The following is a 15,473-nucleotide window of genomic DNA, read 5'->3' as shown; positions in this document are numbered from 1 at the left end:
CCCTTTTGACACAAAGTGTGGTGGGTGTTTGGAACAGGAGGTAGTTGAGGCCGGGACTATCGCAACGTTGAAGGAGCATTTAGACAGGTACATGGATAGGATAGGCTTTGAGGGATATGGGCCAAACGCAGGCTGGTGGGACTAGTGTAGATGGGGCATGTTGGTGGACGTGGGCAGGTTGGGCTGACGGGCCTGTTTCCACGCAGTATCACTCTATGACTCTAAACGCCACTAAGGTATCTGCCTCCATCACCAACTTCGCCCTTCTCAACTTAAAACTATGCCCTCCAGTCTTTGACAGCTCCACCCTGGGGAATAACTAAGGCCTTTGACTGTCCACCCTATTTGGGGTTGGGGTTTTTTTTTGCCTCTTATCGTTGTATTTACTGCCGCCAGATGTGGCCAGAGGAAGCACTAGTCCATCTGGCGTAGATTCAACATCTGCAGCCAGCTGAGCGCAGTTGTGTGAGCGTAAGTTTTGAGTGCGAAAACAAACAAAAAAGAAAGAAGTTGAGAGTGTTAAAAGCTTCGCCGTCTTCCGACAGATCGGTCGGCGATAGGTTGGACGGCGTTGCTAACGCACAAGTCCCAGGGATGGTGCAATAGGCGTGTTTTTTTTTGGTGACTGGCTTTGTCTGGAGAGCCAAGCAAGGAAGCGTTAACATGATTCGGGGGTTTTCCTGAGTTACACTAATCTGCCTGTGTCATGAAATGGGCGGCGACCAAAAAATATTCATGTCCACAGCAGGTGCATAAAAAGGCTGGTGTCCTTCAGAGCAGACAGACAGACACTCGGCAGGCAGACAGACAGACAGAGAGAGGCACGACTTGTGGAGTCAACCTCGAGAAAAAAAGTTTCATACTTCACCGAGCGAGAAGCCTGTCCTTTGCCTGTTAAACTTTTTTTGATTTTACAGGATCCGTTTACTTTGTTTTTTTTGTTTTAACTTTTAATTTGAAAGAAGCAGCCGAGATGTTTTGCCCGTGGAGTTTTCTCGTGAGACCCAAATATAAGGGAAAGTACGAGCCTAAGGAGACCAAAACGTGTGATGTCAACAATAACGAGGAAAAAAGGTTAGGACCAAATCCCCTCTCTCGCCCAAACCTGCCCGCTCGCAAACAACGAAGCGATCCCGAAACGACCGGGAAGTTCTGGCATGAGTGTTTTGAGTCTCCTAGAAAAAATAATGGACAAGGTTGAGATGGGAAAACTAATTGGCAACAAGGCGTTTCTTTTCTGACAGAGGTTTCGTTAAATGTTGTCGTTCGTTATAATAATAATAATAATAATAATAATAATAATAATAATAATAATAATAATGCATTACATTTATATAGCGCTTTTCATACACTCAAAGACGCTTTACAGGGATTTAGAGAACATAGGGAAGTGAATAAATAGATAAATAAGTAAACGAACAGAGAAAGGAGACAGAAGGTCTTACTTTTCAAAAAAATATATATATAGTTAGCTGGAGAGGGCAAAGAATTGAGATAATTGACGAATCTCAATCAACGCGATGCAAAGTTGTGATTTAGAGGGGGGAAAAGACACAGAGTGCCGGAGTAACTCAGCGGGTCAGGCAGCATCCCTGGAGAACATTGTACAGAAACAAGGAACTTACAGATGCTGGTTAATACACAAAAAGACACAGAGTGCCGGAGTAACTCAGCGGGTCAGGCAACATCTCTGGAGAACATTATATAGAATCATTATCGAGACCCTTCCTCGACCCGAAACATGTTCTCCGGAGATGCTGCCTGACCCGCTGAGTTACTCCGGCGCTTAGTGGGTTTTTTTCGTTCAGTCTTAACGCTTGCAACTCTATCAAAGTATGTGCTCAAACTTGGAAGTCGTGATGCTCAGAATCAAGATTGCTCTAACCATTCCCAATCCGACTTTTTTTCCCCACCAGCATCAGTAATGGATTCATCCTACAATCCAAGGACAAGCATCCTCCGGAGGTGAGTCCAATGTTTATAATAACGCAAATTTCGTTGACTCGCAATGTTCCGTTGTGTACAACACCGGACCGCACGCGTTTAGTCCTCGAACGAAATTGTCTTGGCGTTCTCGAATCATTTGGCATTAAATCGGCTCATCGTGTGCTAAACTCGCCGGATTAGGATGGGCGTACAATATTGAGGGGGCATGAGATATACGAACGAAGGTTTGAGCATATAGTTCTGTCCTCCGATTAATGTTGCGGGTATGCGTTTTTAAACTCCACGTTCATCACGTCCATACTTTTAGTTTAATTTCGCTTATTGTTGCGTGTGCCAAGGTAAAGTGAAAAGCTTTTTTGTTTCGTGCTAACCCGACAGTGGAAGGACTGTACAGGATTACAACTGAGACACCCATAGTGTACAGATACTTGATAAAGGGAATAACGTTTAGACAATAGACAATAGGTGTAGGAGGAGGCCATTCGGCCCTTCGAGCCAGCACCGCCACGGCTGATCATTCTCAATCAGTACCCCGTTCCTGCCTTCTCCCCATACCCCCCTGACTCCGCTATCCTTAAGAGCTCTATCTAGCTCTCTCTTGAATGCATTCAGAGAATTGGCCCCCACTACCTTCTGAGGCAGAGAATTCCACAGATTTACAACTCTCTGACTGAAAAGGTTTTTCCTCATCTCAGTTCTAAATGGCCTACCCCTTATTCTTAAACTGTGGCCCCTTGTGCGAGAAAAAATGTTGTAAAGTCCGATTAAAGTCTGAAGAAGGGTCTCGACCCGAAACGTCACCCATTCCTTCTCTCCTGAGATGCTGCCTGACCCGCTGAGTTACTCCAGCATTTTGTGAATAAATACCTTCCATTTGTACCAGCATCTACAGTTATTTTCTTACACTGCAAGATAGTCCGAGAGTCTCCAATGAGATAGACGGGAGGTCAGAACCGCTCTCTAGTTTGGTGATCTGACAACGGCTGGGAAGAAACTGTCCCTGAATCTTGAGGTGTGGGAAGGAACCGGTTTGTACCGATGATTGACGCAAAATGCTGGAGTAACTCAGCGGGTCGGGCAGCGTCTCTGGGGAAAAGAATAGGTGTCGTTTCAGATCTGAAGCAGGGTTCCTGCCCGTTCCCTTTTCTCCAGAGATGCTGCCTGACTCGTTGAGTTACTCCAGCATTTCGTGTCTATCTCCTGAGGTCTCCGTTCTCAAACGTACCTTTTGGAACAGTAATAGAGAACGGGGTGTTTCGGCGACTTAATTTAGAACGAATGCAACAAACAACTTATGTTGAAGGTAGACACAAGATGCCAGCGTAACTTATCGGCACAGGCAGCATCTCTGGAGAGAAGGGGATGGGTCTCGCTACAAGCTGACATTTACTTGAAAGGCGAGGTGTGTGTGTGTGTGTGTGTGTGTGTGTGTGTGTGTGTGTGTGTGTGTGTGTCCCGCAACGAATTAACGCGAAGTGTTTGATCTCCTTGTGAACAGCCGCAACATACCAAAGAGGTCGCCCGCTGTCCTTTCGCACCCAAGTTTGTGAAGCTGACTAACGTGGAGGACGGGGCCATTCTACAGGACACCCTGCATCACAAGGCAGTGAAGGTAAGGGTGATATCTCCAACTAATCGGCCAGCTCAAGGTGAACCGTGCTACCTTGCCCTCACCAAAACCCGCGGCTGTGTGTGTGTTTGGGTGTGTGTGTGTGTGTGTTTTTGGCTGTGTGTGTGTGTGTGTGTGTGTGTGTGTGTGTGTGTGTGTGTGTGTGTGTGTGTGTGTGTGTGTGTGTGTGTGTGTGTGTGTGTGTGTGTGTGTTTGGCTGTGTGTGCTTAAATTGTTCCTAACCTGTTCTAATGTGGAGGGAGGTAATTGGGAGGTAATTGGGGGAAGACGAGATTGTGGGGAGAATTTTTTTTTAACTGTAGGATTTAACAGTTGGGACTGTTTGACTTTGTGACTCTTTGATAGTGTGAATGGGCGGTTGCTAGTCGGCGCGGACTCAGTGCCCAGAAGGGCCTGTTATCCTCCTGCTATCATCCGCCTTCTGGGTTTTGTTTTCTATACATTGGATGGAAACGGGGCAAGATCTTGGATCAAAGATAGACACATAATACTGGAGTAACTCAGCGGGACAGGCAGCATCTCTACAGAGGAGGGTCGAGACTCTTCTCCAGACTGACAACCTGCCTGTCTGATTCAGAGTTGCTGCCTGTCCCGCTGTTACTCCAGCATGTCGTGTCTTTTCGGTGTAATCCAGCATCTGCCGTGCCTTCCTCCAAAGTCGTTTGATCGACCTTGTTTGATCAACGCGAGTTTAATGAAACTTATTGAGAGAACGCTTCTCCTTGTGCTGTGTAGAACATGCCTTGCCAGTCGTCGGCCTGCCGGGGGTCTCTAATGACCCCTAACGCCATGACCAGAGGACCTCGGGATAAGGCCATCCCACCCCAGGAGATCCTGCCGCAAGCCCTGGACTTCATCAATCAATACTACCAATCGTTCAAGAGGTAAGCATCAGCGAGACTTACAGGTGCAATAAGCCCGGTGGTTCCCCACTTTCCTCGGTCGTCGCCCGCGTTGGATGTGGAGATCTCACGCAGACAGACACAAAGAGTGGCTCAGTGGGTCGGGCAGCATCCCTGGAGAGGTGTGGGGGGGGGGGGGGGGGGGGGGGAGAGGATGGGCGAAGTTTCGGGTCCGGACCCTTCTTCAGGCTGAAAGTCGAGGGGGGAGGGAACTGGAGGCAGGTAAAGGCCAGACCAAGGCTGGGCCGGTGACAGGCGCTCATGGGACTGGTTGGCCAAGCGGGTCGCTGCTCCAGGATGTCCCTGCAGATCCAAGTTGGCGCTTAGTGTTGCCCCCACCTAGTCTGTGGTGCTTGCAAAAGGGGAGGGTGGTCAAATGCTTAAAAAAGACGTTGCTGAGATTTGCAGTCAACGTTAGAAGGGTTTGGGGTGAAGCGGATACTTATCCATGGGAGTTAAGGTTGATAGAGACACAGAAACCTTATTGCATCTCTGTTTAGTTTAGTTTAGAGATACAGCGCGGAAACAGGCCCTTCGGCCCAGCGAGCCCGGCTCCGACCAGCGATCCCCACACACGGGCACTATCCTACCCGTTGTCTTGTCAAATACATTTCATTGACCCTGTGCCAACCTACATATGACAAATACATGTATTATTATATTATTACACACTCGGGGGGGGGGGGGGGGGGCAATTTACAATGTTACCAAGCCAATTACAAACCTGTAGGTCTTTGGAATGTGGGGGGAGACCGGGGCTCCCGGAGAAAACCCACGCAGGTCACGGGGAGAAGGTACAATCTCCGTACACACAGCGGCCGTGGTTAGGGTCGGGCCCGGGTCTCTGGCGCTGTGTGTGGGGCAGCAACTCTACCCAAGTTGCCTTCAACAAAGTGACCAGTCCCATTGAGAGTCAGGGCCCCCCAGTTAATGGCAATGACCTCTCTTCTCCACCAGCCCCAAAACCGAAGAGCACCTCGCTCGCCTTGAGCAGGTGACAAACAGCATCACGGACACGGGCTCCTACCACCTCACCCTGGAGGAGCTGACATTTGCGGCCAAGCAAGCTTGGCGCAACGCCCCGCGATGCATCGGCCGCATCCAGTGGTCCAACCTGCAGGTAAGGCAGGAGCTCCCCCCCCGGCCTTCGCCCCTCGCCCCCCGCGCTGGGCGGCTACTATAACTTCGCCGCCCACCCTGTCGCAAACCAACACCCGACTCAACCTGTGTCTGTGTCTCTCTCGTGTCTTTGCAGCTGTTTGACGCCCGCAACATCACCACTGCCAAGGAGATGTTTGAACACATATGTAGACACCTGGAATACGCGTCCAACGATGGCAACCTCAGGTACAAACAAGCGCGGGGCTGTGTGGATATCAGGGGTTCATTGCCAGGTGTACCGAGAGAGGGACTATTGCATTAAGACGTGGACGTTGGACGTGCTCACAATTCCCCAGTGTTAGATCACCTCTGTGAACCTGATTGGGTTTTCTGAAGATGTGACCGAATGGGTTGACGAGGGCAGAGCTGTAGATGTTGTGTATGTGGATTTCAGCAAAGCATCTGATAAGGTTCCGCATGGTAGGCTGCTCTGGGAGGTTAGAGAGCATGGGATCCAAGGAGAGATAGCTGAATGGATGGCGAGTTGGCATCATGGAAGGAAGCAGATGGTGATGGTGGAAAGTTGCTATGGGTAATTTTGTTCACACAAAGGGTGGTCTTTCTCTGGCCTTTGCCCAACAAGCTGCCGATCAACTCCCTACCCCCACCCTTCTACCCCCACCCTCCTATCCCCACCCCCACCCTCCTACCCCCACCCCTCTACCTCCACCCCCCTACCCACACCCCCTACCCCCACCCCCTACCCCCAACCCACACCCCCCTACCTCCACCCCCCTACCCATACCCAACACCCCCTACCCCCACTCCCCACCCCCCCACCTCCCTACCTCCACCCCCCACCCTCCACCCCCCTACCCCCACCCCCCTACCCCTACCCCCCCCCCCCCCTGCGTTCACCTGTTACCTAAGATGGTGTAAATGTCAAAGACCAGAGGGCATAGCTTCAAGTTAAGAGGGACAAAGTTTAAAGGGGCAGGTTTTGTTTCCATAGAGCTGACTAGACAGTGCAGAAACAGACTCTTTTGCCCAATGCATCCACGCCGACCAAGATGCCGCATCTAAGCTGGTCCCATTTATCTCTTAAACCTCCCCTATTCCTCTACCTGTACAAGTGCCATTTAAAATCTTGAGTCACGATATTTTTTGTGTGCCTCGTGTTTTGAGCAGCACACTGCATCCAGTTGTGTTGGACTGGGTTTGTTGACGCAATGGGAAATCTTGCTGACGGCAATTTAAAATCTTTTAATGACGTCAATGGATTGCAGAGCAATGACTTGGTTCATTTGCAAGAGAAAATAGAACAGCACTTGCACAATGGTGTGTGGTTGTGACAGTATGGACAATGAGAGACTGCTCCTGCCACACTTACAGCAGGAAGGGTCATACATCATGAGGATGAGATGATAAATAGATCAGTGTTACTACACGAGAACATAGAACTGTACAGCACATGGACAGGCCATTCGGCCCACAATGTCTGTGCCGATCATGATGCCAGGACCAACACTTATCTGCCTGCCCACCTGATCCATATAGAGTCATACAATGAGGAAACAGGCCCTTTAGCCCAACTTGCCCACGCCAGCCAACATGTCCCAGCTACACAAGTCCCATCTACCAGCATTTGGCCCATACCCCTCGAAGCCTGTCCCATCCATGTACCTGTCCGGCCTTTTTTTTCTGAAACATCCTTCCATTTCCAGCTCATTTGTGTTTTGCTCCTTTGACATTGTTGTGTGATCGTTCTGGTTTGTAGATCCACCGTCACCGTCTTCCCTCAGAGGACCGATGGAAAGGATGACTTCAGGGTGTGGAACAGCCAGCTCGTCAAATACGCAGGATACCAGCTGCCCGACGGCTCCATCATCGGAGATCCAGCCGGTGTTGCATTCACACAGGTAAAGGAAGATGCACCAGTGCAGTTAACCGCATATCACTGTGCAGTTAACTGCATATCACTGCACCACAAGACTGTGGCTCAAGGAAAACATTTGCCTGTCAATGTCTCACAGGATCTCAGAGCCATTCCAAACCTTATAGAACATAGAACAGTACAGGAACTGGCCCTTCAGCCCACAATGTCCGTGCTGAACTCCATACCAAGCGAAACCAATGAAGAAGGGTCCCGACCCGAAACGTCACCCATCCATGTTCTCCAGGGTTGCTGCCTGACCTCTTGAGTTGCTCCAGTACTTTGTATCTATCCAAGCTATACTAATCTCCTCTGCCTGCACCTGATCTATTTAAACAGTGTCATTCAAGGCCATTCAATCTGAAGAAGGGTTGCAATCCGAAGGGTTGTACCCTAACCGTATCCTCCACAGATACTGCCTGTCCCGCTGAGTTACTCTAGCAATTTGTGTTTTACCCAAACCTTATAAATCTGTTCTATTTAATTCATGTCCATCATTTCCAGCACTAGAAACAGCAAACAGCTCCAACTGGTTTAGCTGGTAATGATTTGGAGATTCTGTATGAATCTAAAGCAATAAAGCAATAATTGTAGTCATTTCAGGGTGCTACGATCTCTCAGCTCCATTTAACGTCAATCTTTACCCTTCATACCCAGGCCATTTAATTATCTTCCAATATCAACTTCCTATTTTTGATCACAATGTCCCGAGGAAAAAAACAATCTCCAACTGGGTTCAACACAAAGTGCTGGAGTAAACTCAGTGGGTCAGGCAGCGTCTGTGGAGGAAATGGATAGGTGACGATTCAGGACAGGACTTTTCTTCAGTCTGCAGAAGGGTCCAGACCCGAAGCGTCAGCTATCCATTCAGTCTGACGAAGGGGTTCCAACCTGAAACTTTGCCTATGCATTCAGTCTAAACAAGGGTGCCAACCCAAAAGGCCTCATATCCTCATCCTCCAGAGTGGTTGCTGGACTCGCTCAATCACTCCAGCCAGCATCTTGTCATTTGCTCAAGACTCCTGAGTCATGAAATGATAGAGCCATACAGTGTGGAAACAGGCCCTTCGGCCCAATTTACCATGATTTTGTACACCTCTATAAAACTCATCCCTCATCCTCCTGCACTCCAAGGAATAAAGCCCTAGCTTGCTCAACCTCTCCCTGCAGCTTAGTCATTCGAGTCCTGGCAACAACCTGGTAAATCTTCCCTCAACCCTTTCAAACTTGACAACATCTTTCCTATTCCATGGTGCCCAAAACTGAACACCATGCTCTAAATGTGGCCTCACCAACGTCCTGCATGACTGTAACATGACCTCCCAACATCTATACTCGTATTCTATACTGAGCATCTGCAGTTCATTGTGCCTGCAAGTGTGTTGATATATACAACAGATTCTATATCCCAATTTTCTCCCTACTAAGTCTTAATAAGGTATTTGGTAAGGTGTCATGTTATTAATGCTTCACTCTGAATAAGCTTATCTGCTTTGTTCTCAGTTGTGTATAAACCTGGGCTGGACACCCCGATTTGGCCGCTTTGATGTGCTACCATTAGTTCTTCAAGCCAATGGCCAAGATCCAGAATTGTTTGAAATTCCACCAGAATTCATCCTTGAAGTGGAGATCGAGCATCCAACGTAAGTTCCTGCTGAGTCTCAGACCCCCACAATCTCTTTACTTTAATTTTACTGTACTTCAGAGATACAGTGCCGGAAACAGGCCCTTCGGCCCCTTGAGTCCGTGCCAACCAGCGATCACTAGTTTAGTTTAGAGATACAGTGAGGAAACAGGCCCTTCGGCCCACCAGGTCCACGCTGACCAAGGATCCCCGTACACGAGCACCATCTTACCCACTAGACGATTGAAGCCAATTAACCTATAAACTGCACATCTTCGGAATGTGGGAGGAAACCGGAGCACCCGGCGAAAACCCACATGGTCACAGGGAGAACGTACCAACTCCATGCAGACAGCACCTATGGTCAGGATTAAACCCGGGTCCCTGGCACTGTGAGGCAGCAACTCTATCGCTGCTCCACTTAGACGCCCCAAGTTTGGTCCCAAATGCACAATGTCATTCTGTCTACTGAATGTATATCTCTATGCAGGCCAATTGACAATGGCAGCTGGAATCTTAGTCCACATACTAAGATATAATTAATTTTATAACGGGCAGAGCATTACCTTCCCCTTGTATTTGCAGGTATGAGTGGGTCAAGGACCTAGGCCTTCGATGGTATGCACTGCCTGCTGTGGCCAACATGATGCTTGAGGTTGGAGGCCTGGAGTTTCCCGGATGCCCGTTCAATGGCTGGTACATGAGCTCCGAGATCGGTGTCCGAGACTTCTGTGACGTTCAGCGCTACAACGTGCTGGAGGTACGATCGTTTGCATTCGGTTGTTGGGAGATTCATTGTCTGGTGGCATAAGATAGACACAAAATGTTGGATTAGCTCAGAGGGTCATGCAGCATCCCTGGAGAAAAAAGGATAGGTGACTTTGCGGGACAGAACCCTTCTCCAGACTGAAAGTAGAGGAAGGAGGGAAGGGAATCTAGAGGTAGGAAAAGGCCAGAACAAATCAGGGCCGGCAACAGATGACCAAATTTAGGGTGGAGCCCATAATGGCCCATTGTTGGCTGGGGAAGAGGTGGTAACGAAGGGATGCGAACAGTGGAACCAGTAGGACAATTAGGATGGGAGAGGATAGAAGGGAAGGAATGCAGGAGTTACTTGAAATTAGAGGATCAACATTGATACTGCTGGGTTGCGAACTGCCCAAGCAAAATATGGGGTGCTGTTCCTCCAATTTGTGTGTGGCCTCACTATGACAGTGGAGGAAGTCCAGGACTGAAACGTCAGCATGGGAATGGGAAGGGGAGTTAAAATGTTTGGCAACTGGGAGATCACGTAGTCTGATCGCCTGGTTTAATTATCTGATAAGGTACATTATCTGACAATGATAAAGTAATGGGGCATTAACTAGTTGGGAAGTAAGCTAGCTGATTGAAAACAACATTGCTGGGAACAGATGAAAAGTTATGATATTCGGCAACTGATGTCTCAATTTAGCCCAATGTTTGAGGAATAGTAAAAACTAGTGAAGTACCAAATGTGGAATTTGTCTCATTTTAAATTCTGCTGAATTTAAGTTTTGATTTTTTCTGCTTTGCAGGAAGTGGGGAAGAAAATGGGCTTGGAGACAAACAAGCTGTCATCCCTGTGGAAAGACAAGGCTGTGGTGGAGATTAATATTGCCGTGATCCACAGCTTCCAGGTGAGAGAATTAATAACGCTCACAACCAGAAGTGGACAGAGGAAATCCACATTTCCTCCCTGTTTCTCAGGAAGTTCTGGTCCTCCACATTAGCTACATGGTTTAATCCACTGGAGCAGTGTTAGGGCTTTAATCAATTATTAGCACAGCTGTTGGTCTTGGAAAGAGTTTCTAATGGGATCGAACAAAGTCGGGTCAGGTCGCAAAATGTCCCCAGACAGAGTTCAGATCAGTACGTTGGGATAAATTTTGCTCTTCCCAGTTTTCCCTGCACCAGAGTCGGAACAATACAATTCTGAGCTGGGACTTCTGGTGCACCTTGTTGGTTTAGTTTGGAGGTACAGTGTGGAATCAGGGCCTTCAGCCCATCGAGTCCTTCCCGACTCTCAATCGGCCATTCACGCTAGTAATCACACTATGCTATCCCACTTTCCCGGCCCACTCCCTGCACACTCGGGGCATTGACAGAGGCCAATCAATCTACAAACGCGCACTACTTGGGATGTGGGAGGATACGTCAGCGCATGGAGGAAGCAAAGGCGGTCACAGGGAGAACGTGCAAACTCCACACCGACAGCGCCCGGGGTCAGGAGAGAACCCGGGTCTCTGGCGCTGCGAGGCAGAAGCTCTTTGGGCTGTGTCACTGTGCCGCCTTTTGTTTGAGAAGCCATGTGAAGAGTAATAGAACCGATGGCGTGATCTCATGTGACAGTGGGAATAGGTGTAGGAGCCCCTCTGACATTTTACTATTATTCGTTGTTATGATCTATGTGTTGCTGGAAAGTCCTGATCTCACCATAAACCCCTCCCCATCCTATCCCCCACTGTATCTCCCCTGCCCCCCAGCACTGAGAAACATCCTCTGATGTAAAGCTCCAGTGCTAAAGCTTTAAATTGATATTTCACCAACTGATTATTGCACAAGGCAGCCCTTCACCCGCTTGAGTTTTAAGGAGGAATGGGATTACATGAGCTGGGTAAGGGGTTGATGGGCTGAGATGGCTGAAACAACTAACTGATAAAATAAGTTAAATAAGTTAATATGTTAGTAGGTTAATAAGCTAAAAACAATTCCGAAAGATCGGATTATTGCACCAATGTCGTCTGAGGGTTTGTAGACACAAGGAACTGCAGATGGTAGTTTACAAAGGAAAGATAAAGTGTTTGAGTAAGTCAGTGGGTCAGGCAACATCTCTGGAGAACATGGACAGGCGACGTTTCGGCTCTGAGTCTGAAGAAGGGTTCCAGACCCTAATTGTCGCCTGTCCATGCTCCCCAGAGATGCTGCCTGACCCGCTGAGTTACTCCAGCACCTTGTGTCGTTGTCTGAGGCTTTGCTTGTTTGCCGCTCACCGCCCACCGCCTGTCTCGTTGACGTTGAGCCTTCACGTTCTGCTTTCAGAAAAAGAACGTGACCATCATGGACCACCACACGGCCTCTCAATCCTTCATGAAGCACCTGGAGAACGAGTTCAGGCTGAGGGGAGGCTGCCCTGGTGACTGGGTTTGGCTGGTGCCACCAATCTCCGGCAGCATCACTAAAGTCTTCCACCAGGAGATCCTCAACTACATCCTCAGTCCCTTCTACTATTATCAGGTAAATGATTCATTGGAGGACAATTGGCTTTGATAAAAAAATTGTAAAATCGTCCCCAGAAAAGAATAAAGTTTTTTTAAAAACTCGATAGTCTTAATAATGAAAATAAATAGTTTTACTAGTGTATGGGATGACCGCAAGTTGGCGTGGATCTGGTGGGCCGAAGTACCTCTGTATCTCTGACGTCTAAATACTCCAAGGAAACAAAATGGTACCGCAGGACTGTGGTAGTACAGCTGCCTCACAGAGCCAGAGACCTTTGTTTGATCCTCACCTCGTGTTTGTACGTTCTCCCTGCGACCGGGTGGGTCTTCTCTGGGCGTTCCACTTTCCAAAGATGTGCAGGTTGGTAGGTTAGTCGCCTTCTGTAAATTGTCACTAGAGTGCGTGGGATGCAACTAGGGACAGGATGGCGCAGCGGGTAGTTTTGCTGCCTCACAACACCCAGGTTCGATCCTGACGTCAGGTGCTGTTCTGCACAGTTCGCACATTCTCCCTGCGACCACCTGGGTTTCCTGGGAGTGCTCCAGTTTCTTCCCACATTGTAGGTTAATTGGCCCTTCTGTAAATTGTCCCTGGTGTGTAGGGCGTGGATGAGAGAGTGGGATGACATAGAACTAGTGTGAACGGGTGATGGATGGGCGGTGTGGACTCGGTGGGCCGAGCATACTGGGCCAAAGGTGTCATTGGTAAGATGCACACAGGTCACAGTTGTGCTGTGCCAGTACAGATGAATAATTTGTATATGTGTACAGTGGTGGTATCGCTGTCAGCCTGAGAGACAATGAGATAGTAAATGTCCACTGAGTCTGACCATGTTGGTTGGTGTCAAGGCTACATAACAATCCTCACCTCTGACCAATGTTCTATCTTCACAGATTGATGCTTGGAAAACACACAACTGGCAAGATGAAAGACTGAGACCAAAGAAGAATGAGATCAAATTCAAACAATTATCAATGTAAGTTTATCTAAACATCCATTCCTTTTCTAATGCCTTTTGTGCACATTGTGTGCCGTCCTTTACTTTACTTTAGAGATACAGCTTCAAAACAGGCCCTTCGGCCCATCGAGTCCGTGCTGACCAGCGATCCCAGTGCACTAGCACTATCCGACACACTGGGGACAATTTATACTTTACAGAAGCCAATTAATCTACAAAGTTTGTACGTTCTCCCTGTGACTACTTGGGCTTTCTGCAGGTGCTACAGGTCTTCTCCCACACTTCAAAGTCGGCCAGGTTTGTAGGTTAATTGGCTTCGGTAGAAACAATTGTAAATTGTCCTTAGTGTGTAGAATAGTGTTAGTGTACGCTGGTAGGATAAAGTGTTAGTGATCGCTGGTTGGCGTGGACTCGGTGGGCCGAAGGGCCTGTTACCGTGCTGTATCTCTACAGTCCAAAGTCTAAAGAATTCTATTTAAATCTATGCAATAGTGGTTTGGCAGAGAGCAGCAAGGGCTTAATTGGAATCCGAGGGGTAACATTTTCACACAAAGGGTGGTGGGTGCGTGGAACAAGCTGCCAGGGGAGGTAGTTGAGGCTGGGACCAATTGTTAAGAAACAACTGGGCAGGTAAGTGGATAGGACGGGATATGGACCAAACGCGGGCAGGTGGGACTAGTGTAGCTGGGACGTTGTTGGGCGGTGTGGGCAAGTAGGGCCCAAGGGCCAGTTTCCACGCTGCATCACTCTGTGACTCTCTATGATCACCTGCCAGGCATACGCCTAGCGAGGGCCAGGGAGCTTCGGTTGTTAATGGCGTTGCTTTTTCCATTAGGGCTGCTCTCTTCACTTCTGTCCTGATGAGAAAGACCATGGCCAAGAGGACGAAAGCCACCATTCTCTACGCCACGGAAACAGGGAATTCTGAGACCTTTGCCAAACGGCTGTGCACATTGTTCAATGGTGCATTCAATGCCAAGGTAAGTCAAACAGTGTTGAAACATTTTTCTTTCAATGGCAGAATGCCCGAGCAGGCAAGGAAGCACTTACGGAAATATGCTGCAGTTGTAATGTGCCAATAGTGATATAATACTTTGCAATGCCAATGATTAGTTCACACATTGTGTCCCAGGGGAACTTTGAAACTTGGCTTGGTGCCACACCATTGCCTCAGAATGCCTTGGGCAATTGACTTTGCAACACAGTCTTGCTCACAACCTACCAGCAAACCACCAGGTGCACGAGGAAGGAATGCAAAACCCTTCAGAGATTGAAGCAGAACGAAGGGTTGTACTTTACTTGGGGCCACAGAGAACTGCAGATGCTGGTTTACAAAGAAAAATACAGAGTGCTGGAGTAACTCAGCGGGTCTGGCGACATCTCGGAAGGACATGTCCGGGTCGAGACCCTTCAGTCTGAAGACCCAAAGCATCACCGATCCATGTTTTCCAGAGATGCTGCCTGACCCGCTGAGTTACTCCAGCATGTCGTATTTTGCTTACGGGGCAGAAGATTTAGAGGGAAATACTTTAACTGTAGTAGTTGAGATCCTATTGAGGTTAAGCATTTGTTTTCATGTGTCTACTGTATCTCTAAATCTAAAAAAATCGAAAAATCTATAAACGGTCATAAGTCCATGTTCATAAATGATAGGAGGGGAATCGGGCCATTCGGCCCATCTAGTCTACTCCGCCATTCAATCATGGCTGATCTACTTCCTAACCCCATTCTCCTGCCTTCTCTCCATAAACCCTGACACCCATCCTAATCAAGAAGCTATCTATCTCTGCCTTAAAAATATCCCTGGACTTGGCCTCCACAGCCGTCTGTGGCAATGAATTCCACAGATTCACCACCCTCTGACTAAAGAAATTTCTCCTCATCAAAAGTGATGGGTTTATTTTGATATGCTGGATAACAAGGCACATGAAGAGAGTGCTGTATTTTAGAACCAACCTTCACATCCATTGTGGCCCTAACACTGTGATTGTCCTGTACCATTAGGTTGTTTGTATGGATGACTATGACATGAATAATCTGGCCAAGGAGTCTCTGGTCTTGGTGGTCGCAAGTACCTTTGGCAATGGAGATTCACCTGGAAATGGAGAGGTAAGCTACCTGTACTTGGCAAAGGTTAT

At 48.3% G+C, this 15,473-nt stretch overlaps 1 protein-coding gene across 1 annotated transcript in view; it reads left to right on the top strand.

Annotated features, from left to right (window-relative positions):
• The first annotated feature begins 880 nt into the window (after window positions 1-880).
• The window catches only part of LOC144606442 (nitric oxide synthase, inducible-like), a 27,394-nt gene continuing 12,801 nt past the window's right edge, over window positions 881-15,473 (top strand). Inside the window, exons 1-14 of the mRNA XM_078422531.1 lie at window positions 881-1,074; window positions 1,917-1,965; window positions 3,446-3,559; window positions 4,313-4,461; window positions 5,437-5,599; window positions 5,735-5,826; window positions 7,358-7,499; window positions 9,017-9,156; window positions 9,723-9,897; window positions 10,694-10,795; window positions 12,198-12,392; window positions 13,271-13,353; window positions 14,171-14,315; window positions 15,340-15,444. Of these exons, the coding sequence (XP_078278657.1) occupies window positions 974-1,074; window positions 1,917-1,965; window positions 3,446-3,559; window positions 4,313-4,461; window positions 5,437-5,599; window positions 5,735-5,826; window positions 7,358-7,499; window positions 9,017-9,156; window positions 9,723-9,897; window positions 10,694-10,795; window positions 12,198-12,392; window positions 13,271-13,353; window positions 14,171-14,315; window positions 15,340-15,444 (1,755 nt within the window). The 5' untranslated portion in view covers window positions 881-973. The remainder of the gene's footprint in view (window positions 1,075-1,916; window positions 1,966-3,445; window positions 3,560-4,312; window positions 4,462-5,436; window positions 5,600-5,734; window positions 5,827-7,357; window positions 7,500-9,016; window positions 9,157-9,722; window positions 9,898-10,693; window positions 10,796-12,197; window positions 12,393-13,270; window positions 13,354-14,170; window positions 14,316-15,339; window positions 15,445-15,473) is intronic.

Source organism: Rhinoraja longicauda, chromosome 26 (assembly GCF_053455715.1).
Source record: "Rhinoraja longicauda isolate Sanriku21f chromosome 26, sRhiLon1.1, whole genome shotgun sequence".
Classification (NCBI taxonomy): Eukaryota; Metazoa; Chordata; class Chondrichthyes; order Rajiformes; family Arhynchobatidae; genus Rhinoraja; species Rhinoraja longicauda.
This window is presented reverse-complemented; position numbering and strand designations above follow the sequence as displayed.